The 24,724-nt window shown below is 42.9% G+C and overlaps 1 protein-coding gene across 1 annotated transcript in view; it reads left to right on the forward strand.

The window, feature by feature from the left end:
* The first annotated feature begins 2,160 nt into the window (after window positions 1–2,160).
* The window catches only part of LOC110202304 (kin of IRRE-like protein 3), a 621,665-nt gene continuing 599,101 nt past the window's right edge, over window positions 2,161–24,724 (forward strand). Inside the window, exons 1-2 of the mRNA XM_020978322.2 lie at window positions 2,161–2,284; window positions 5,620–6,050. Of these exons, the coding sequence (XP_020833981.2) occupies window positions 5,996–6,050 (55 nt within the window). The 5' untranslated portion in view covers window positions 2,161–2,284; window positions 5,620–5,995. The remainder of the gene's footprint in view (window positions 2,285–5,619; window positions 6,051–24,724) is intronic.

Raw genomic sequence — 24,724 nt, forward strand, 5'->3', positions numbered from 1 at the left:
GCCTTCATGGGGAGGTCTTTTGGAACTGTTATAGGATGTAACACACATAGCACACACACACACACGCACACACACACATACACACACACACACACAATTAAAGATGATTTCCAATGTGCCTAACAAACGTTGTTTAAAGATACAGTTAATTCTGTGCTTTTAGTAGCTCCTCCCATTTCATACAACAAATCTGTTCTTCTCCAAGATGGTCCATCTGCCTCTCCTCCCATGACTCATGATGATTCATGCTCAAAGCTGTGAGCATGGGTGTTCTGAAGAAAGGTGGGGGGAGGCAATGCAGAGCAGTGAGAAGAGACATGGACAGAGAAGTCAGAAGGCCTGGTTCCTAGCCTGAGTTCAATCACTAACAAGCTATGTGACCTCACTTCAGCTGAACCATTAACAAGTTATATGACTTTGGGTTATTCTCTTCACTTCACAGGGCTTCACTTTCCTCATCTGTAAAATGTGGGGAGTGGACTAGATGACCCCCAAGATTACTTTCAATGGGAAAGATCACTAGATCATTTTAATGAGTAAGGAAGGGTTTGGACACTCATAGGTATATAGCAGCAATCTGAACTCCAGCCCAGAAATCCAGCTGCTTCTATCTCTTTCTTCTTCGTGGTCCCTCAACCTACTCCTAGTCAATCCTGCTGGGGGATAAGGAGAGGGTAGGAGTGGGGACAGGAAGTGTTCATCACAATTTGCCTCCTAGTCAGCAAAGTTGGGTCCTGCTAGAGTGAGGCTTACTCCCTGAAGAAACTTTGCAGTGGGCACAAAGGCTGCCAGCCTTTCCCTGCCTCTCCAGACTTTTTTCCACCATGCCCCCTCTCCACACTTTTCAGCTTCTTTCAATGTATTGCTTTCTCTCATTAGCATGCAAGCTTCTTCAGGGGTGGGACTGTCTTTCTTTCTGCTTGTGTTTGCATTCCCAAAGCTTAGCACGGTGCCTGGCACTTGTTTTTGTTAAGTCGTTTCGGTCATGTCTGACTCTTCATGACCCCATTTGGGGTTTTCTTGGCAAAGATACTAGAATGCTTTGCCATTTCCTTCTCCAGCACATTTTACAGATGAGGAACCTAGGCAGATAGGGTTAGGTGACTTGCCCAGGGTCACACAGCTAATAAATGTCTGAGACCTGGCATGTAGTGAGTATTTAGTAAATGCCTCTTGACTTGACTCAGAGGACATTTCCAATAGTGGGAAGCACTACCTTACCAGATAGTAAGCATCTTGAAGACAGGGCCTTTATCTTATTTACCTTCATATATCTCTCAAGAGCTAGCATACTGGTGTGTCAGCATACGTAGCTGGCATTTAATAATAGATATTCATGCATGTGCCACTAATGTTTCCGAGGATCTTATCTCAAAATTCTGTGGATTACAATTTACTACCTTTGTCAAGTCAACAAGCATAAGTTACTTATGTGCTAGGCACTGTCGTAAGTGCTGGGGATATAAAGAAAGGCAAACCTTTGGCCTTTGGCAAGTCATTTCATTTACCTGGGCCTCAGTTTCCTAATCTGTAAAATGAAGGGGTTAGAGTAGATGACCTTTGAGGTTCCTTCCAGGTCCAGATTTATGATCCTAATGAGTTATTATCATCATTGTACCCATAAGAAAACAGGCTCAGAGACATTAAGTGATTTCCCAATGATAATATAGCCTGCTCACCCCCCAGTCCCCTTCCCCTCAATCATCTCTTTGGACTCCAACCGATGTTTTCTTGCTATAGCCAACTGCAGGGTAATAAAGAAGTGCTTATTGAATCATCGAATACAAGAGGAGGTGCTGTGAAGCAGAAAGAGCACTAAATTTGAAGTCAGAGGACCTGTGGTAGAATTCCTTCTCTGCCACTGGGCAAATCCTTTTTTACTTCTTTCGGCTCTATTTCCTTTCTTCAGTTTATGTCTCAAACCCCCCATCAGGGGTTCAGGCTAAATGTTCTCTGTGGTCCCTTCCAGCTCCGTATAAATGACCCTCTGCATGAATTGACAACCCAGTTGCCTCTGAGGAGCCCTGTCTCAGTGCTGCTTATTCCAAGACTGGTGGTTTCCCATCAGCGCTGGTCCTCAGCCCAGAGGGCTGGGGCCAGTTATCTCTGCGCTGGAGCCTGTCCCCGCTCACTCCTCCATCAGGTGGAGCAGCTCTACACTCTACTTAGCTGCTCTGCTCTGCTCCGCTCTCCTCTCCTTCCCTCTCCCATTCAGTCCGAAGGAGGGAGATGAGCGCAGAGCACCTGGAAGCGCCAAAGAGGTCTAATCCAGAGCACGCAGAAGGTGAGTCTAAATGAGGACCCCTCTTGCTTAGGGCCGGGGGTTGGCTGTCTGGGCTGGCGCCGGAGCCGTGCTGCTTCACAGTCCTTCAGGTACCACTCTCTCCTTCTTTCCCAGGTGCTGTCTGTCGAAAATTGCAGTGGTTTTGCCGGCACTCAGGGTTGAAATGCCTCCTGGCCCTTTTAGAGGCAGGCAGCTTATCACTTAACACTCGGTTTATTGGGTTCCTGCCGGAGTCCGGAGGCATCGAGGGCTGAGAGGAGACTGGGGGGAACGGAGCTGGCGGGGGTACATCCGAGCCCATCCGGAAGCCAAGGATGGAGAGTGGAGTAGGTCGGCGCTCTTCCCCTCTTTCTAGCTTCCCGACCCCCCTACCCCCACCCCCATGGGACTGGGAGAGAAACACATGGGCGAGTGCTGGAGTCAGTGAGTGAGTCTCTGTGGATTGCTACTTGTATTTTTTATTATCCGTGCTATATCTCCTCTCCCTGAGTGTCGCTCGCTCGCTGAGGAGTCTATCCTCCCCCATAGCCCCCTTCCCATCTTTCTCCCTCCATAGCAATTCTGGGCCCTATGCCAATGAGGAATTTCTATAAGAGATGACAAAATTATAAGTAAAATCTGCAAATGATAAATCATGAATCAAATATAATGTCTTTTGTGGTCATAGGTCTGGAGTTATGAGAGATTTTAGAGGTTATCTAGTCTAATCTGTATACTTTACAGACGAGGAAACTGAGGCACAGAGAGGTGCCCAAGGTCACACAGGCATTTCTAAGTGACAAAACAGTGTTTCAAACTCAGGTCCTGTGACTCCAAGTTCAAGTTCACTTCTTTCTCCGTTGTGTCACGATGCCTCTTTAGGGTGCAATTCACACATAATAGGATTAAAAACTAATTGTCCAGGGCTTAGGTATGAGGTCCCCCTCTTTCTTGAAATTAGAGCCAGAGGCCAATCCTCCCACCCTCCATAAATTGGACTGGATCGACAACTCTTGCCACAAGTAGCTGGAAAGTTAGTGAACAAGACAAATCACTGGATTTGAAGCCAGAAGACATGGGTTCCAGTTTAGGTTTCGACACAATAGCTGAAAACCTATGAACAAGTTATTTATCCTCTCTGAGCTTCAATTTCCTCCTCTATAAAATGAGGGGGTAGTGGTGCTGGTGATGATGATTGATGATGATGATGATGATGATGATACTTTTGCCTAGGTTCTTCGTGAGGGTCAAATGAGAATAAGTGAGTAAATATAAAATAATATTATTATACATGTGTAAATATGTACATGTGTACCTATATGTACTCATATAGGTATTCATCCTTGGTATATTAATTAATTTTTGTAATTATTCATAAGAGCCATCTCTGGCATGTGTTATCTCCTAAATTAAATTATGTGTACAGCTAATGTCCATCATTCGAATAATATTTATCTACCTCTTCCAACCAGTACCTTAACGTTGTGTTGCTGGTTCCCTTCTTGGCCCAGTTTATTTAAGTGACAGAACACTCTTTTGTCTTAGCCTTAGAGCACAACCTCACAATTCTCATTTGCTTTGTTTTTACTCTTTTGTTCCCAAAACTAATGTTTGTTTTAACTCTCCCTTTGACATGCTAACACCCTCTTCTGAACTGAGTTACGCAAACAAACCATTATGGTTGAGAAAAGAAGAACTGACCCTAGCACACAGTCTTACTAATTTGTTAACCTTTGATAAACAGCAGCCAGTTGTCTTTTACTACAAGGGTAAGAGCTATCCTATCTGGGCTCTTGAAATTTGGAATGTGCCCCGTGGCCTTGCCTCAAGAGTTCCCAGCAACAGAGTTTATGCCTCCACTTAATACTGTTTATGCTGTCTTTCAAATAACCCTGGTATTGAGTGTGTAATGTTAATATAGAGAGACTTGAAAGTCCTACCCAGGCACCAGGATCTGATGAGATTAATGGTCTGAATTTGGAATGGGATGGGACAAATCAAGATACATTGTTCCCCTGATCCCCATAGAACTTTTCAGTCCTACGCTACTTTTCAGCATATGTTGCTTTTGCAATTGAAATTCTTAAGAATTACTTCATGTATGTAATTTTGCCAAACTACCTAAAGTGCTTCCAAAGTATGACTGTGCATTCTCTTTCTTTTTAAACTCCCAAACCTCACCTGAGATGATGTGCCAAACATGAAAAACACTCACAAATGTTTCTGAACCAACTAGATTTAAAAATTTTCCTAATCTGGTACCACAGAGGAAGAGGAGATATTTGGTAAATGACAAAAAGTCATAGGGCTCTTACAATAGTGGAACTTTGCTATGACCTTGATCTGCCCTTGGCACCAGGAACTCAAAATACCTTTGCAAGGAGTAAGCTCTGAAGGAGTGATGGAACCCAGCTCTCTGAGAGAAACTCCAAATCAAAAGACAGGCTGCTCCCCCCCAGGCCCTTCTGAGGAAATGCACAAACAAAAAAGGGGGAGGAGAATGAGGTGAAGAAACAAACCTGGGTGTTTTTCCTTTCCCTCTCTTGCATTTTCTTTTGCAGCTGAAAACCAAATAAAGTCCCAACATCTTGTTTATACAGTCCTTTTCTTCTTTACAAAGGCAAGATGGTACAATTGGCAAATGTGCCAGATTTTGGAGCTAGAGGACCTGGCTTCAAATCCTGACTCTGCGGGTCATGAGCAGTGAGACCTTGGCAAATCACTTCACTGCTCAGGGTCTCAGTTTCCTAGTCTGTAAAATTGAGGGGCTTGGACTAGATGACCTGTAAGGCCCTTTCCAGCTCTGAAACTGTGATCCTACTATTCTTCCTAAGAAAGGGGAGTCTTGAATGCTTATCTCTTAAACCTCTCTGACTCTAATGCTGCATATTTTTAAAGTCCTAGCTAAAGATGCAGCTCAACACACACACACACACACACACACACACACACACACACACACACACACACACCCCTCTGTATACTTTCTCTCTGTGTCTTCAGTGCACACACAGTGCCACAATTTCACCCTACTCCTCTGCTTTCCCTCTTTCTTACAGAGGCCGAAAATGCATATTTGTGCACAGCCATCATCTACTTCATTCCTATTAAACAAAATTAGGTTATTTTACAGAAAGTCAGAGGTACGTTCCCAGCCAGAGATTTTTTGTGTGTGTGTGCCCATTGCAAGAGCAAAAGCCAAATCTTTTCCTCCTTGGGGGAAAAAAGAAAGAAAAGAAAACATTGTTTCCCTCACCCTCACGATGTTTAGCTCCTTTCCCCCTTCCTCACCAAACCAGCATTTCCTCTTTAATTATGACCTGTTTCTCTCCCACCTCCTTCTCCTACCCCTCCAGCCTCAGTGAAAGGAGCTGCTGTCACTCAGTCACTCACACCCTCTCTCTCCCTCACTCACTGCTGTGGGAGGAGCCCTGCTGGAGGAAGCTGTATGACTGATGCTGAGAGGCTGAGAATGGATCTGCAAGGAGTGTGTACGTTACTGAGGAACCAGGTTTCCAGAGGCGGCTGAAAAAGGCTACTCGACTTCTGCTGGCTGCAAGAATATAGACACAGACTAAGACAGACGGACAGGCGGACAGGCGGACAGATGATCTCGGAGCTCGGGAAAGGACACGCAGCAGAGACAGAGGAGACTAGAGAGCCCGCGAAGAAGAGAAACTAACTGCAAACCTAAGTTCCTCCTCCGGCTTTCATCTCGGTTCGCTCTAAGGAATGAAACCTTTCCAGCTTGATCTGCTCTTCGTCTGCTTCTTCCTTTTCAGCCAAGGTAGGACGGATGCATTACTTGAGTTGCAAAGAAAGTCGGCGGCGGGGTTGTCACTGAGGCAGTGGGCAGGGATGTGGGCAGGCATTGGCCACTCAAACTGATGGATGCGCCGCTCACTGCCAGGCAGGCAGAGATTCAAACAGGGCACTGCTTCTTTTGCCTTTAAAATGCAACAACATGCTACTGTTTCTTCGCCTTTGAAAGTGAGGGAGAGAGAAGGAGGGAGAGGGGGAAGGGGAACGTTCTTCTTCTCTCTTTTGTAAATGCCCAAGGGAAAAAAGAAAGAAAGAAAGAAAAGACCAAAACCCACAAAAACCCACCCCCCTCCCATGCGAATGAAATCACTAGTTCTTTAGGTCCGGGTGATGTTAATGGAGCTGTGTATATGTACGTTTCCACTCTGAACTTCTCTTCACCTCCTCCCCTAAGATCGCAGCCAGGGGACTTTGTGTGGATGGATATTTCAGCTGGCCCTGGAGCTGTTTGGCGAGAGTGTGTGTGAGGGAGAGCGTGTGTGAGGGAGAGCGCGCGGGGTGATTGTATAGGAGCCGGAAGGCGCTACGATTCCTGCACGAGCCAGCGTGCGGTGGAGTCATTTGCAGTGGTTACCAAAAAGATTTGTATAAAAGAGTTTGCCCTGGATTTAATGGTGGTTCCAGGGTGGTGCTGGGCTCTGTGCCCGAGGGCCAGGTTTTTCCTGTCTAAAACGCAGTCGAGCCCCCTGGAGCGATCATTCTTTCTCTGCTGCCCAGCCTAGCGGGATCTGGAAAGCTCGCGCCGAGTGTCTGGAGAGAACTTTGGGGGGCTGCGAGGCTGACAACAATGGGAGGCTCCGAGCTAGGCAAGAGGCATCCGCGGTGGCTGCCTTTTCAGGGGGCATCAGAAATCACCTGTAGAATCGAGTTTGAAGGGAATAGATCAAGCAGTCCCTTCCAAGAGCCGTGGAATGCCAAAGCCGTCAGAACCATCTGTGGCACCGCAAGGCCAGCGCCTGTGCCAGCTCGGATCTTAGAGGGACAGGACTCACATTCGGGGAAAAATATACAACACAGCAAGTCCATCTGTTGATTAAATGAAGGGTAAAAGTTTTTGAGAAAGCAGAGCCCTGCCATGCATGACTTCGGCTCTGCAAGCATAACAGCATGCCTCCTTTCCTTCCCCTGGCAAGGAGAAACCAAATGTAAGCAAAACAGAGCTTACCTCCTGTTCCCTTTCTGTTGTTATTCATAGTCAGTGAGATATTTCCTGTTATCTGTGTCTTAGCTCACACTCCACTTATATCTAATAAGTTCTAATGAGGGATCTGTGTGTGTGTGTGTATCTATGTGCCCATACAGTGTATGTGTGTATACACACACACACACACACACACACACACATTCAAATGGTCCTCTGCTCATCACAAAGGCTCCTACAGCAACAGGAAGATAAATTGTCTTGCCTGGAGTTTTCATGCTGAATGAGTAAGAACTATCTCTGAACAATGACACAGAGGCAGCTTCAGTGATATTACCATTTTAGAAGATTATTTCTTTCTTGAGTGAATAAGTGAGTGAGTAAGGGTGTAACTGTGGGTATATATCCATATATACAATCTGGCCCCTTTACTGGTTTACTCTGAAAGTTGCCTAGCAAAAGATTTGAGAACAAGCCAGCGCTCTCTTCCCTTATTATGTGGGGCAAATGTTTCTTTCTGATTAGTCTTCTATGTCTTTAGGAGCTTGAATTTAGGCTCCAGAGAGAAATGAGGAGCCCGTTTTGAGTGTGCCTCCCTGCCTGCTCCCCTGCCCGAATCACTAGAGAGTGTGTGACTGCTACTTTGCTTATTCATTTCTTGACACGGAGCTCCTCCGCTGCTGCCTCGTATGGATCTTCAGAATGTTTACCTCAGAAGGTTAAATGCACTCAGCTGCTGTTTCATCTCTCCTCAGCCTTGAGTGCAGCAGGAAGGAATCATGGCATTATGTAATTCATATCTCCTTGTTTATTTCTAAGTGCTCTGGGCTTTGTGAAGGCTGCCCCTCCTCTGCCCAGCAGGTCCTTAGCCAAGAGAACCTAGAACCAAGTGCTGAATTAAGGCCACCAGACAAGAGAGGAGCCAGGCAATCAGAGTTCCTTCAGTTCCCTCTCTCAACTGTGCATTGTAGCCCTAAGAGCTAGAATTATAATGAAGCAGCTACTTCAAGCTAGCGCTCCAATTGGTTATCTCAGAAGCCTCTTGGGACACATGGCATCCGTGTACTGGAATAAGGAGTTTGTTGATCATATCTTATGTATTTCCTTACAAAGTATTTAAAGGAGCATCTATTTGTCTTGATATATAGATATTTTTCATAGCATGGATACTCTTTTGGTAATATAAATCTCACAACTTCTACCCTGTACCCCTATAACCACCACTGGATTTTATCTTTTTTTTTCATTTCATATTCCGTGTTCCATAACTCCATAGCATCATTACACATAGCCTCCTTTTATGAGGTAGTTATCCCCAGATTCCAAAAGGGCTCAGGAGGATTAGTCTATGTGGCTTCAAACAGCTTCCATGGGACAATGAACAGGGGTTTTCCTTCCCATGCTCAGTCACTCACTAAAAAATTAGGGGTCTCTCCTTCTTTGGCATCTTCCTGACATGTCATTCCAGAGAAGTGCACTGAGGTTGAGCAGCAGTGGGTAGCACATCCCCAAAATGCTTATTTGTGGGGGCTCTTGTCCCAGGCTGTGACTGGCAGCCAGGTAGACAGATCTGTTTGCCACCTTGCAGCATCTCACATTGGACACCTGTGTGTGACCACAGAACCCTAAGACCACAAAGCCCTTCTGTTTCCTGCTCTGTGATTTCATTCCTGGTCTTCTTGTGGTGGAATAAGGCTGCAACACACAATTCTCTCGAACAGCTTTCTAAAGCTTCTCAGGTAGCATAGTTAATAGATTGGCTCTTCAAAGACAGGTTTCAATCACACCCCCACTCTTAAATTGTCTGTTGTCTAGCCACTTCTCCTATAACCCTTTACAGATGAGAAATTAAAACATAATTAAAGGTAATGATCTACTGTGGCAACATGCCCTGAAAGTTTTAAGGTAGCTTGGGAGCCATGGTTTATTTATTTTTCTTAAGGTAACAGTGGAAAGAATAAATGGCATTCCTTTCCTTTTGGTTGCTGCCAACAGCCCTGGGACTAGCTCCCAACAAGGCTATGGAGAGCTGCCAATGTGCGTCTGTGTTTGTGGGTTTCTTTCTTGCTGGGGCTGCCTCTTCCCTCAGCTGTCAGGGCCGTGGTGCTTTGTAGAAAGCCCGATAATGTCACAGCACAATTTGCCTCCTGCAGAGAAGAGGCATGTTCTGCCCCTGGATGAAAAAAAAAAAAAGAATTGATTCTCTTGTTATTCTTAAACTTAAAACTTGTTGTTTACCCCCTTTATCATTTCACTTCTTCCACAACTCTCCTCTCCATGGTCCTCCTTATTGCCCCATCCTACCCACCATATGCCCATTCCTGAATAGCCCAGGGAAAGGGGAAGAATATTACAGCAGAACTGAAGCTTCTCTACCTTCCATTATAGCTCAAGTTCTGAGAATGCTCAGGGAATGATATTGCTATACAGGGCTGAGAATTTGGCGTGATCTACGTAAATAAGATGATCTTAGAGAAAGGTTCTCCTTTACCCTCTCTCCCCTAGACCCAGAAACAACCCGGGTCACTTGAGTTCTAGTATTCTCTATAGCAATTCCAGCCCCACCCCTTTCCAGGTTACTTTCTCCCCCCCCCCAAGATTGTAAGCTCCTTAAGGGCAGGAACTATCTTTCTTTGTCTTAGTTGCATCATAGTAACTGGCACACAGTAGGTGCTTAATAAATATTTATTGAATTGAACTGAACAGCAGAAAATGTCACAATATATTCAATTTTTGCAAAGACTTTTTTGCCATCTTTGGAATCATAGGCCCTTGGGTTGGGTTTAATGAGCTTATATTGTATTTGCCTTTGAAAACTAAAAAAATCTGTACTTCACCTACTAGCAGTCCCTGATTTGGATGAGTAATCTCAACGGCTTTTCCAAGGTACCATCTCTACTTATTTTAGAGTCTAAGAAAGTGATGAACATCTCAGGTGCTAGCTGCCCTTACAGGCCTAGTAGGTACAGTGATTTCCAAAATAGGCTGTTAAATGGTCATCGTCCCAGGTAGAAGTTTAGTTGTGGAGTCAGCCTTAGTGGGAATAAAGAAAATGGCCCCAAATAGCGCAGGGAGAAAAAAACAAGGTTGGGGGGCAGAGGAAGAATACCTGAGGTAGGAGGGCTTGCTGGAGAATGGGAGTGGAAAAAGTTATGACCAACACAAGAACCAGAAAGAAACGAGAGTTACAGGTGTGGGGTTGAACCAGATGACCTCTGAGGGCAAGATTATGGGATCATGGATTTAGAACCAGACAGGATTTTCAAGGGCATCTTAGTCCCATTCCCTCACTTTACAGATTAGGGAATTGAGGCCCAGAGAGGATACAGAACTTAGAGCTGCAAAGGATTTTAAAGGCCATCTAGTCCAACCCCACCTCATTTTATACATAGGGAAACTGAAGTCCAGAGGAGTGAAGTGACTTGCCCAAGGTCATACAGCTAGTGAGAGTCAGGATTTGAACTGAGGTCCCTCCGACTCCATATTCAAAGTTCTTTCTATTGTCTTCTAACTTTAGGATTCTGTTCTTCTGTAACCATGAGGAGTGTGGGGAATTGGATAGCATAGAGAGAGCTCCCTTTGGGTGCCTCCAAAAGTATACTGTGAATGCCAGGGGCATCAAGAAAAATGAAGAAAGATAAAGTAAGTTGTGGAGCCTTTGATGGAAGAGCTTTAGAGAAAGGATTTGGGAGGGGGCAAAAACTTTGAAAACACTGGCTATTATTTAGAAATGTCATATTGGAAAAGATGAAACAAGTATAATTTTTTGTATTTATATCCCCGATTATGATTTGCTCTTCCCTGCAGTGAGAAAGCTTTTCTAGGAAGAGTCATCTTCTTTATAGAAGAAGTTTAAGGTCACTGCATAGTTGCCAAGGGCTCATGGACTTCAAAATAAGGGTGCCTGGTAAGGGGGCCTGGGGGCATGGCTGGGTGGGGTGGGTAGGAGAGTGGCCTTGCCAGCTCTCTTTTCCCTGTGCGTGGGTAGGGAGTGACGGTTGCTTACAGAGATTCTTGCCCACCCCCCTTTACAAAGACCTAGTACCGGCTGAAGAGGAGAATCCCTGGAGGGAGAGGGGGATGTGGGGTGGGACTATCTCCTCCACATTTGCTTGGAGGATGCCCAGCTAGCCCCATCCTAGGCAAGAAAGGGAGGATCTTATTCATTGATATGCTATAGCCAGCTAGGCACAGTACCAAACAACTGTTCTGCATGGTGTGTGCCTGTGTTCTGGGGGCGAGAGGGCCAGCAGGAGATATGGTGAAGCAGGAGATTAGGCCTGAAGATACAATTTATTCTTTTTTGTTCAGCCTGGTAGGGGTGACTTAGGCAGTATTGTATTGCAGGCCCAAAAAAAGCGCATGAATAATCTTGAGATAATTCAAAGGATTTCAATAGCAAAATAATAACAACAATAATAATGATACTTTGGATTTATAGAGCAGTTTTCTTCCAAGGAGATAAAAAGATAAACTGTTTTGGAAAAAAATGAGCCAGAAAAAAAAGCAATTGTCGTAAGACTGATAGGTGGAGTGGGCTGGAGTAAAATGGGGATATAAAGGACAAGAGATGGGGTTTGGGGTCATTTTCCAATTGCTAGTAGGCATATAATGATTTGTAATAACCTAGAAACAAAGACACAGGATGTTTAGGTAAAAACAGAAATGGCATTGGTAACTCTGAGGTCAGCCAGAAAATGAAGACGTGCTGCATGCATCCTAGGCTTCAAAGGGGAAATGGGATTTTATAACAACATTGGAGAAGCCCAGTAAGTTTAATTCAAATTTTCATCAATAGAGTGGCCCCTGAGTTTAAGGGGAACATTTCATAAAGGATGGCTTGGACAAACACATGAGCTCATACTCATAAGCTGTAGGGTTCATGGAGCAGTTCTCACTCTTTCCTGAGGTTGTATGTTCACTTTACCTTCAGTGAAAAGTAGTTGGCATTCCTGGGGTTGTCAATGAGGACACCAGTGTGTATCTCAGTGCCCCCTTGTAAGCACATCCTTTACAGGAGAGAAGTCACCATGGAGTTCTAGTGCTTTTATCACAGGGTAGTTCCCTTCAACCCCACCCAAATGTCAAAGCAGAATTTGCCAGGTGAGAGCTGGGCCCTGGGTATGGAAATAGATATCACTGTGGGATCACTGCCTCTCTGCTGAATGATTTGAATACTTGTGTGTCTTTCATTCAAGAAACTCCTTTTCCTGCTTCCTTTAAGCGTCTTACAGCCAAGGATAGAAGAGCCCCAGCCTGTCACCATCTGCTTAGAACTTGGGGTGTCACAGCAAAGCAAGGGTTACAAGATCAGGAACCTTTCCTGGTCAATCCCATTGCTATAGAAATACTTTCTTGCATTAACTCCCTCTTTCTAATTCTTGAGAAGAGATAAGGATTACACAGTTTCATTTATTGTCCTCCTCTTCTTTATTCCCCTTTCACCATGGCATAAATGAGTATTCTGACTATATACATCTAGAAGTCAGTAAATGTCAATATTGGATAAATGTTTTCTTTATATCTAGCCAAAACTTAGCATAAGCTGCTTGGAAACAAGTCTTTCCAAGGCATGCACTGTATTAGTTAAGTAGGTAGCCAACACAAATCTGAGGTTTAAAGAAATGTCAGCCATCAGTAGTCGTGCTTGGTAACATGGAAAGACCTGAACTTGCTTCCCATACAGTTATTCTATAGTAGACTGGATGAGGTCATGGGAAAGTCAAAAGAGGATGGTCTAAGAAATATAGTCCTAGGAGAATCATTTCAAACACTTGACCTTCTGGGGATGTTTATCAGGTTCCTTCTCAAAGAAGTTTCCAGCAAATCAGGAGAAGTTTCCAGCAAATCACACACACACACACACACACACACACACACACACACACACACACACACACCCCTTGCTATAAATAATAGAATAGTGCTTAGAACCAGAAACAAAACTACTCAATGACAATTGTCTCTCAAGATTGGAATGGGGGAAAGAGATATATCTACTATCCTCAGGCTATATCTACACACACAGGCAAAGTAAAATGAATTTATTTGAGACACTTTTCTAAATAATTTAGGCCCCTAACTTGCTATCATTTTTTTAATGTATTTATTGAGCCTGAATTATCCCAAGGAATTGTCTATATAAGTCAAATACACCAACTAGTTTCTTCATACTGTACTTTAGTTTGCTTACATAGACGACACAGTTTGCACTACCTGGTAAAAAGTTAAGACCACTGAACTTGTGGCAGTGCAGGTGTATCTTATTTCCTTCAGACTGATTCTATATCATTTCTTAGGAAATTGTGTCAATTATTGAATTCAGGATCCTGCTTAGAATTATTATGGAATTGTTTAGAGGTTCAGTGAGGCTTACCTATCACCTGAATTGATGCTGTCTTGCGTGGAGACTTATAGGTGAAACCGACACCCTGTTTGTCATTGGTCATGTTGGACATAGCATTGGTTTCTCTATGGTATGACATGGGATGGGGGAAAGATTTGGTTGGTAGAAACTGACCAAGGATATATCAGTGAGTACAGATTTTTTCTTAAGCTTAGGACTTTCTATTCCAAGGCTCCGGGTCAGTGATGATAAAACATATGTAGATCAGTAGCACAGACAACTATGATTTTCACCGTTTCTAATCTTTACTTGTGGTGTAACTTCTCTGAAAAGGGTTTGTCTCTGCCTGGATCTCTCTACACCTCCTCGAAGAGGGCCTGTTGTGCAGATAACCTAATGAGTTCCCAATTTGTTTACTGAGTGTGAAAAATCTTGAATGAATACTAAAAGTGTATATGTCTATGAAAATAATCTCTTATCTGGTCATCATTGAGCCATGGTGGGGAGGCCATGGAGAGAGCAGAAGGAGGGTTTAAAATTGGGAAAATAAAGATCAGAAGTCAGGGATGGCAGGAAGAATTCTTGTGTTGCATGGGTAACAGTAGCATCTGGCAGATTTCTTGTGCCACTTGAGACAGGTGGTCAGAGGGTAGAGCTGCCTAAAATAGGGAGCCAACAGGAAAAAAAAAAACAGGGACATGACAAGGAGAGGTTAGGTCATTGAAACTCAATGACCTTTACACATTGTTATTTATGTCCCAGAGGAAGCTGAGCTAATAACCCTATGATCCAGACTGTTAGGAATCGAAGGTTGTATGGCCCAATGACCAGCTGAGAAGCTGTTGGAGAGATTGGGTAAGTCTCCAGCATCAGCTAACCCCTTTGTGAATATGTGGAACACCATCTTTATTAAATTTTTGCATTGGTTGCAGTTACCATCTTGTTTTCTCTGTGTGCTTAAGGCAAGCTAGATTGGTGAAACTTTATTATTGTCATTGTTGCTTTTAAAATAAAATGGGGGAGTGAGATCTCCCAGAGCTGTTTACGGCCGATTCCAGGTTCATTGCTGTCCTATTCCCATCTATATGTCCTGTGCATGTATGTCCTGCTATCAGCATGTCTGCCTTCAGTTTTACCTAAAGAGAAGTGTTAGAGAAGGTAGGTACCCTAGGGACATGGAGAAGTTATGATACTCTTCATTTACCATAGCCTCATGCACAAATAGGTGCTAGGCAAATGCTTGATGGTGATAATGATGATTTATCCATCCTTAAGAACAGATAAAATCCAAAGATTGCCTAGACCAGTGACACAAACTAAGTGTGATGAGTGTACAGGTACATAAGGGTTTTTTGGGGGGGGGTTCTTGAAGGTTGAGGGAGCAGGGTATTCAAGGCACTGAGAAGCAAAGCTGGCCTCTCTTTCCTGGGATTTCATCCATGCTCTCTTCCTGTCTTGCTCTATGATTCTAAGCCAATTTTTATTCTCTCCTTCACCCAACTCAGTCTTTGGCAAAGCAGAGATAATTGGATAGGGAGGTCTGGGCTCTGGCCGCTCTGGAAGGATTGGCTCGTGGGCTTGCCAGTGTTGTGTGTCCAGACAGCTAGACTATAGGAGTGGGACACTTCCTTTTCCAATAGAAGGAAGAAAGGAAGAACAAGGAGAGTAGTCCTAAAGCATTATATATATAGAGAGAGAGACATATACATACACACACACACACACACACACACACACACACACACACACAAAGACCCAAAGAAAGCTATTAGAAGAGAGTTTCAGTTGTCCAAGGCATTGAGTGGAATCATAAGGGTACAGACATGCAGCTGAGAATAAGGATTTTGGCACAGCCCACAGGCCTTCTGACCCCAGGACCACTACCACCATCCCCCGTCAATCTCAGCAAAAACCTCTTTCTCTCTTTTGTTCTCTGCTACACCACAATTTCCATCTCTACCTGTCATCTGCGTGTGTGTCACTGGTGACTCTCTGGCACTGTGTGACAGTCCACCTGTCACCTTTGGCAATGCTGGGAGCTATGACAGTTTCACAGTTTCAGAGTACACTCCAGCCAGGTTGACTTATTACATGGGACTTGTAGAACTAAAACCCTAAACCTCATCCCTAGGCACATAGCAGGATGCAGCTGCAAATGGAACTAACCATCAACCTTCCCTACCCTATTTCATGGATACCATAGCAACTGAAGGGCAAGACATAGAAATAGCCACTAAGTCAGTTATAAATTGTACAGGCTTGCTCGTCCCACACGCCACCCCCAGGCCCAGTCTCCAGGGGCCAGGGCTCTGTCCAGTCCCACTTAATGGCTCCAGACTATGGCTTTCCCTTTCACAGTCAATTCTATTTCATCAATAAGCTGGCTCAGAAACCTCTCCTTGCAAGGGGTCTCTCTGCATCCAAGCTGATGAAACAGCAATCTAGAGGGATGCAAAGTGGAGCGTGGCAGAGAGGAGGGGGCCCGTTTATTCATTTATGCCACACGGGAAGCAAGCTAAGTATTTTGGAATATTAAAACTGGACAAAGCCTTCAGTTTAAAGGTTGGCCTGATGGTGGCAGCAGCAGAGCTTGCAAAGGAGAATAGCGGAAGGGTGAAAAAGAAAAGCAGAAAACTGGAGCCACCCAGCCTCGTGGAACCAAGGGGATGGTGTATGTCTGCCTGCTCCCTTCCTCCTCTGGGTAGGCAGCTGTAGTCAGGGAGCCCCCTAACGCTGAGCAGTGAACTCAAGCTGGTTGCCAAGCCCATAGGTGGGTATTGAGGTAGGAAGATGTTTTCAAAGAGTGGGAAGGAAACCATTGACATTATAAGCTGCAGCTAAGCAGTAAATTGCTGTATCAGTTCTTAGCCTCTTTATGTCCTTTTTTTTTTTTTTTGGCCTCGGCAATGGGGTTAAGTGACTTACTTGCCCAGGGTCACACAGCTAGTAAGTGTCAAGTTGTCTCAGGCCAGATTTGAACTCAGGTCCTCCTGACTCTAGGGCCGGTGCTCTATCCACTGAGCTGACCCCTCTTTTATGTCCTTTACCCATTTTGCATTTTGGTGAAGGCTGTGGACTCATTCTCAGAACATTTTTTAAAATGCATAACATATGTAATATTACGAAGCAAACCAATTCTATTGAAACACTGTTTTCAAAATATTTTTGGGAAAAAATACACGCACCTCCTAAAATCTATCTACAAAACTTCAACAGGTCCCTAGGTTAGGAACTGCTGCCCTAGAGAGTCAAGATCATTTGACAGAGCTCAAGGGCAGAGTATTAAAGGGATCCCCTGGGGACAAGGATGTGGGTGGGTAAAATTATAGAGGTCAAAGAGGTTTGAGAAAGCTGAGATAGACAGAGAGAGTGGAAAGCCCCATCTCACTGCCTCCCATTTCCTGGCTATGGCAGTCTTTTTAAGCACTGATGTTTCCCTGGGTTCCCATGATGCCTGGTGTGGGGTCAGGAGGGAGGGCAGAGGAGGTGGGCTGCCGGGTTTCCTCCCCTCTCCAGTGAACTGACTCTTGCACTCACTACCCTTTTCCCAGGTGCCTACCCCTTTAATAATCTGGCAGCCAATATCCCTGCTGCTGTTCCCTCACATGCTGAAAAAGCAAAACAACAGGCACTAAAATTAGTCTTCATTATTCCTGGCTTCTTGCTCCCCCAAGTCCCAGACGGACTGTCGAGGTGCTAACCAGCAGTCACCTCTAGACTGGGGGGAAAAAATAAAGATTGTTATTGTCTGTGGCTGTTTATTTGAAAGCATCCCTTCCCTTTCCAGGAAAGATTCTGGTTGGGAACCAAGGACAGCTTCCTGCCTCCTCCAGGGTAGAAGGGAGGACCCAGAGAACTCCCAAGATTAAACTGAACTCTCCTTTTACCTCGAGGATAGAAGCAGGCCAGCTTTTCTATCTCTTAAAGAACTGCAGGAGGGATGAGTTTAGACACCCTGGGATTCGAGCTAGAGAGCAGTCACAAGTGAGACCGGATTGTAGAAGGTGGGAGCTTTTATTGGGGAAGGGGAGAACAGAGTTAGGGAGCTCAGCCTTCCATCCTATACTCATCTATAGAGCCGAAGTGACTGGACTGAGTTGACTGGCCATCTGGCATCATGAAAACAGAGCTGGGTTTGCCATTATGGTCTTGTTACTCATTAGCTGCGTGACACTGAATGTGTCATTTCTCCTTTTTGGGCCATAGTTACCTCATCAGTAAAATGAGGGATTTGGAAGAGATAACTCTATGATCCTGTCCATTGCTAAGCTTTTGTAATCTACCCTGTCCAAAGTTACCATGTAATTTGTTATCACTTTGTTTTGATTGTAAAGTTGATAGGATGTCATGTAAGGTTTCTCCAAACCAGGGTAGCCATCTCCCCTTCCCTCCACTCCCCCCACTCCTTCATTCACACTAAGGTTGCTGGGAGGAAGAGCTAATAAAAATGGCAGTGCATGGCTCTACTAATATAAAAAGCTAAATAAATGATCATTTGGAAGATTCTTTTAGATGGCTAGCGGCTATGCTTACTACGTATCCCAGCTTCATCTTAGCCTAGCATTTTGAATACCTAGTCCCAATTTCTTAACAACAATTCATCACCAGTTCTCTTTTGAATGGATTTTTTAAAAAATTTAAAAAATTAAACTGTGTTCTGCTTATGGAGAGGTTACCCCCAGTGTTAGCAATGCACAGTAGGAAAAGCGCCACTCTACATAAAAAGGCATTCCAGGACATCAAAAACCTCCTTTTCATCAAGTCTATAATAGTAAAAGTGTCAGGAGACTACACATTTCTGAAATGATTAATAAGATTTGTTAGGAATGAAGGGGAAAGAAAAAAAAAGATTCTTGGAATGTATATAAGCCAGAATCCTGCTTAATTTTCTGTTTTCCCAGGCTCTGGCTCCGCCAGGTATATCTTGCCTTGTGCCAGAAATCATTTTAGAAGATTTCAGCAGCTACCTTGGTCATGCTTAAAATCATAATATTGGTTTAAGATATACACCCATGATAAATGCACAAACATGAAAGTTCTTTGAAGTCTCCCAAGCTTCTTTAGATGGAATCAGAGGGTTAAGGAGGAAGAGTTAAGGGCAGAGAGATTTCTATGTTGAAGACAGCAAATTCCCTCCTTTTAAATTCATGTTCCCACTGGAAGACCTTGATTGTATCAGTAGCGTGGTGGCCCTATGTGCTAGTCAGACATCAAATCTGTTTCACCTTTACACTCTGTGTCAGATTTCCTTAAGTGTCAATGAAATGCAGAGGAATTCATAGAACAAAGGTCTTAAAAATTAAAAAAATAACAGACCTGAACCCAGTGATAAAAGGGATGTCCAAGATGTCATCTAAAACAGGAGTAGCTATGATATCAGAGCAGCTAGGTGGCACAGGGGATAGAGTGCTAAGCCTGGAGTAAAGGAGACCTGAGTTCAAATCCAGTCTCAGACACTTACTAGCTGTGTGATTCTGGGAAAGTGATTTAAACCTGTTTGCCTCAGTTTCCTCACCTATAAAAATGAACTGAAAAAGGAAATAGAAAACCACTCTAGTGTCTCTGCCAAGAAAGCCCCAAATGGGGGCATGAAGAGTCAGACATGACTAAAAATGACTACACAACAAGTTGTGATGTCATGGAAAGAGCCCTGGGGTTTTAAGTCAAAAGAACTATATATAAGGGCCATATCTATTATTAACCAGTTGTGTGACATTGGACAATTCACTTCACTACTCTGAGCCTCTTTTTTCATCTGTAAACTGGATATAATAATAAAACATAATATTATGAGGCTCAAAGTATACAAAGCATTGTCACTACTAACTGCTGTCATCATTCTGTATGGTATCTGGATTGATCTTTGGCTTTCATTATCAATGCATATTATAAATAAAATTCAATTCATAGATAAGTACTATCACATTTTTAAATTGAGTCAGCTTTTGGGTGGCTGGGTGCCATGGTGGATCAAGTGTTGGGCTTGGTATCAGGAAGACTCTTGTATGACTTTCAAAGGCATTTCATACTTAGTCCAAGATCTTTGGATTGGTTGAAATGTATTTTTACCTAGTTAAGGTATCAGAGTTTGGGTGGCTTCAGACCCACTCTTACATATATGTTGTTGTTGTTTATTTGTTTTCAGTAATATTCTAATCTAAACACCCAGGTTCAGTGATGAAGATCTACCAAAGGAGGTTTTTTGATGCTTTCTGTGTCTCGTAAGCAACTCTCCCTAGATCCACTTATGCATTTGTACATACATACACTTTTAGTCCAAACCCCAATGTCACATTCTTCTTTAAGTGCTCTCATTACCCCTTGAGTAATAATAACCTTTTACCCCCTCAGATGGCCCATAGCACTTAGTCTGCAATTTTTATTGGTTGGTTGTAGGCCATAACTGAAATCAGTGATAAAAGTAGACCATTCAATCATATTTCAATGGTATCTGACTCTTTGTGACCACATTTGGGGTTTTCTTGGCAAAGATACTGGAGTGGTTTGCCATTTCTTATCCTGCTCATTTTTCAGATGAGGAAACTGAGGCAAACAGGGCGAAGTGACTTGTCCAGGGTCACACAGCTAGTGTGTGAGGCCAGATTTGAACACAGGAAGACAACAGGTGACACAGAGCCTGGAGTCAGGAAGACTCATCTTCCAAATCTGATTTCAGCCTAAAACCTACCAACATTTTTTGTCCAAAGTTCCCCCCACCTCTGGCACCCATTTTTATACATTTTCTTTTTTTAAAATTTATTACTATCTTTCCATTTTCCATCTCCTATATTTCCCAAGATATTTACCCCCTCCTCTCCAAGAGAGAAATCCCTTGTGACAAAGAATTAAAAGAGAGAAGAAAAACAATTTAGCACACTTATGTGTGTGTACATATGCATATATATGTATATATATACATATATGTATACATATACATACCTACACATATAGTACCAGTCTATGTACCAGTTTATGTCATGATCCACAGCCATAGTCCTCAGCCTCTACAATGAGACAGAAGCAGATAGAAGGGCCTTCTCATTATCTCTTCTTCTTTGGGGCTAAATTTGGTCAATATAATCCTACAACTTTTAGCTTTGTTTTGTTCTTGTTCTTTCTACTTACATTGTCACAGTCTTTTTGTATATTGTTTTCCTAGTTCTACCTTCCTCATTTTTGCATCAACTCCTATAAATCTTTTCATGTTTCTTGGCATTCATCATATGTAGCACAGTTGTATGTGCTGTTACAGAATGCAATATTCTATTACATTCATTTACCATAATTGCTTGACTGTTGCCCAGTCAATGGACATTTACTTTGTTTCCAGTTCTTTGCTGCTACAAAAAGTGCTGCTATAAATATTTTGGTGTATATGGGGCCTTTCTGTCATTGACCTCCTTGGCAGTATATACCTAACAGTGGAATCTCTTTTTCAAGAAGAACTTTAAAGGGAAAGGAATGTTAGAGGTTATCTAATGACTGTCTCCTTTCATGGCTGTCCTTCAACGTCCCAGAAAGATAATTGTTTTGTATACCTGGAGAATGTTGTGATATCCTCCATTTGTATTTTCCCCAGATTATTTTGGAATAAGTATGCAGCCATATGATAGAGTAGAAAGAATTATGGAATGAAGTGAAAGGACTTGAGTTTGAATACTGGCTTCTTTTATTTATTCTGAGTTTTCTCATCATTTTAGGCTTCAGTTATCTCATCTGAAAATTGATGGTGTTCAAATAAGTGATCCCTATAGTTCATTTCAACTCTAAATCTATGGTCCTATGGATGCAATTCTTACTTTCTTTCTTCCTGGAGTATGACCTTAGCTTACCCACTTCACTTTCTGAGACTCGATTTCCTCATCTGTTAAATGAGGGGACTAGGCTAGATGGCATTTGAAGGCTCTTTATGTACTGTTTCTTTGATCCTATGAACCACACAACCTGTCAGACCCCTTATGACTTGACATGATCTATGGTCTTATACACACACATCTTTCTTTCCATCTCCCTTGATGTGACCTTGTGTTCACCTTCCTTCTCACCTGCAGTTTCCTCATCTATGAAAGATGGGTGCCAGGCTCAATGCCCTCCAAGATTCTATCCAACTTTAATTTTCTGTGATTTCTATAACCTGTTTACCTCATCATGATCTCTATGGTGAGACTACATTGAGTTACCTAGAAGAACTTAATTTTGCTCCCTGGACATCTAGCTGACCCATACAAGCTGCCTCTTGTAGTTAACATATTTCTTTCCCCCATGGAGTATTCTGCAGATGTGATAAACATGAAGAATGAGATTTATTCATTAACACCCGTAGATGGAAAGCCAAAGATATGTAAGGAATGGATCTTTCTGGATGATCATAGCTCTAGAACTGAAAGAGACCTCAGAGGCCATATAGCCCAGACCCCTCAGTTTACAAATGAAGAAACTGAGACCCAGGAAAGTTCAATGATTTGTCCAAGGTCACACAGGTTGTAAGTATCAGACTTGAAAGCCAGTGCTTTTTCCACTGGATTATGCTGAAGAGAAGCTTCCAAATGCTTCATAGTAACTTGGAGATCCTATGGTTCAAATCATTGTACTCCTTCAGACAAAGAAGGAATTGAGAGCTGTTCTTTAGGTTATGTGACTTTCCACTCTTCCCTGTAACTCATTGTAGTAGAACCCAGCCATTCAATCCAGTAGTCCATGATGAGCCATGGAGAATATCATGTTTTTTCACATAGCTGAGAACAGCCATAGATTTTCTTCTAGCACAATGTTTCACTTGCATTTTAGAATGTTTGTTTTAAAGAAAACCCTATGCACTAGAGATGCTCATGTCCATAATGGATTGATTTTCTGCTTTATACAGTGAAGACATTCAGAATATATGTAATAATGTGCCCCGAGAATTCTTGTTCTGCCTTTTAAAACTTCAAGGTCAATATGTCCACCGACACTGATATTCACTTCATTGTGAACTGGGATCTGCTGGCTGCTTACTGTCACTTTATTTTTCAATTCATAGAAAAAGATGTTCCTATCACTAGGCCTCTGGGCCTATTTCTTCAGCTTAAATCACCAGTGGGAAACCAAATGCAGGAGCCAATGAATTCAGCAATCTAGGAAGGAAGGAGATGGGGTCAGTGCCATAATTAAAGATACTCCACTCCCCAGCCCCCACCAACCCTCATCTTCATGGCTACTGATCTATGGACTGTTAACATCCCTAGCCGATATCACCTCATTAGAAGAGTGCTGAGACACCTGTAGCCAGAGGCAGCACACTGTAACGAATGGGCTTGCGGTCAAAAAGGCCTTGTTTCAGCTTCCACTTCTAACACTGTTAAGCATTGTGAGCATGGGAAGATCACCTAACCTCTCTGAGTCTCTGTTCCCCCATCTGTGAAATGGGGATAATGAAATCTGTATTACCTACCTAATGTTTGTTGATGACTGATTATCACAAGGGGAAAGAGAGAGGACACCAAGGGATATAGAGACAGATTTTTTTTTTTAGGCCTTCCCTAGATTATAGAGACTAACACCAACAGTAAGTAATATGATCTCCCTCCAATCCATCATGAACAACTGGGAGAAATATTATCAATCAATTGGCAAGCATTATGTTTACTATGTTTCAGGTTACTAGGCCAAGCACTCAGGATGCAAAGAAAGGCAAAAACAGTCCATGCCCTCAAAGAGCTAACATTCTATTGGATGTAAATTATGTGGTAATAATCATCATCCCCCAAAAAGCTGAAATCTCTAGGTATTTATTTCCAACTATTTATTTATAGTCTCATAGAATCTGCAAAGGACTGTTGAAAATATCTAGAGCAACTCTTTCCTTTCTTAAATAAATTGAGACCTGAAGCTACTTTGCTCAAGGTCATAAAGCTAGTTAGCAGTGTACTGGGACTAGCCCTCAAGATTCCTAATTTCAGTCTAGTGCTTTTTCTATAGCCCAGGCCAAGGTGCTAGATGCAGCATGATGGGCCATGGAGAGACCTGACCATCAAGGTCATGGCATCATTCATTTGTTACAAGTCACTTTTAGGTTCAAGAGACAGTCATTAGATTCCTTCCTCTTCTGGTCTCTGTATTCCTTATATCCATGAGTGCTTTATCAGATTCAATCTATTCTTCCTCAGGCTGTTTCCTGTACCTTGGAGATTGCTCTTTCCTCATTACTTGCTGAATTTCCATCCTGCCTTTAAAACCCAATCCTAATGTCACCTTTTTTGGATATCTTCCCTGATCCCTAATCCCTAGCCTTGGCGGTGACTTGGGTAATAAACCTTCCACTCTGACCTCATAACATTTTAAAAATAACTCTCTGATCCGTTTATCTTGTATTATCATATATTATGGTAATTTGCGTTGATGTTACCCTGACCTAGATCTTATGCTCCATGAGAGAAAGGACAATGCTTTGAACATACCAGGTTCTTAATAAATGTTAGATATTGTTGCTGACCACTGTCTTTCCTAAGGTCCTCTCAAGTTATCTTAGGAGCACAACTGCATTACCCCCTTTATTTTTGCCGCTCTACATTCATTTCATGGCAATTTTCTGTCTGTTTGTTGGAGGAAATCTGGAGATCCTGGAAATTTCTGACCTACTCTGCCATCTTTTCAGAATCCATTTCACTGTCATTGCATTTTTGAGATACATTGCTATGTGTCTGAGCGCAACTTAGAGAATATACTTTTGATAAGACAATTAAAGTCAACAAACTTTTCATAAGTTACCTCCAATAGGCATTAACCATATGATAACAAAAACAAAACATTCCTTGCCCTCAAGGAAATTATAATCTATTAAAAGGAAAAAACATGTGCACAGATGAGTAAGCACAAACTATCTACACAATAATTTGGTGGGAGGGAAGCTGTGCTGGTATTAGAGATGGAATGTGCAAACAATTGGGGCCTGTAATCCCTGCCTCTAAGGGGCTATATTCAAAGAAAGTTCAGCCACACATTGGAAAGTGAGAAAGTCCAGAGAATATTTACTGGGTCGTCATTCCCTGAGCAAGGAAATTAATATCCATGGAACAGTATCCCTGATTGAAGGGCAGTGTTTCTGCTACAGTAATGATGGCAGAGACTACAGCACTCTGGCCTCTGTGCACAGGCTTTGTCACATAATGAGGCC

Source organism: Phascolarctos cinereus, unplaced genomic scaffold (genome assembly GCF_003287225.1).
Source record: "Phascolarctos cinereus isolate Bilbo 61053 unplaced genomic scaffold, phaCin_HiC Scaffold_726;HRSCAF=1367, whole genome shotgun sequence".
In the NCBI taxonomy this organism is placed as follows: Eukaryota; Metazoa; Chordata; class Mammalia; order Diprotodontia; family Phascolarctidae; genus Phascolarctos; species Phascolarctos cinereus.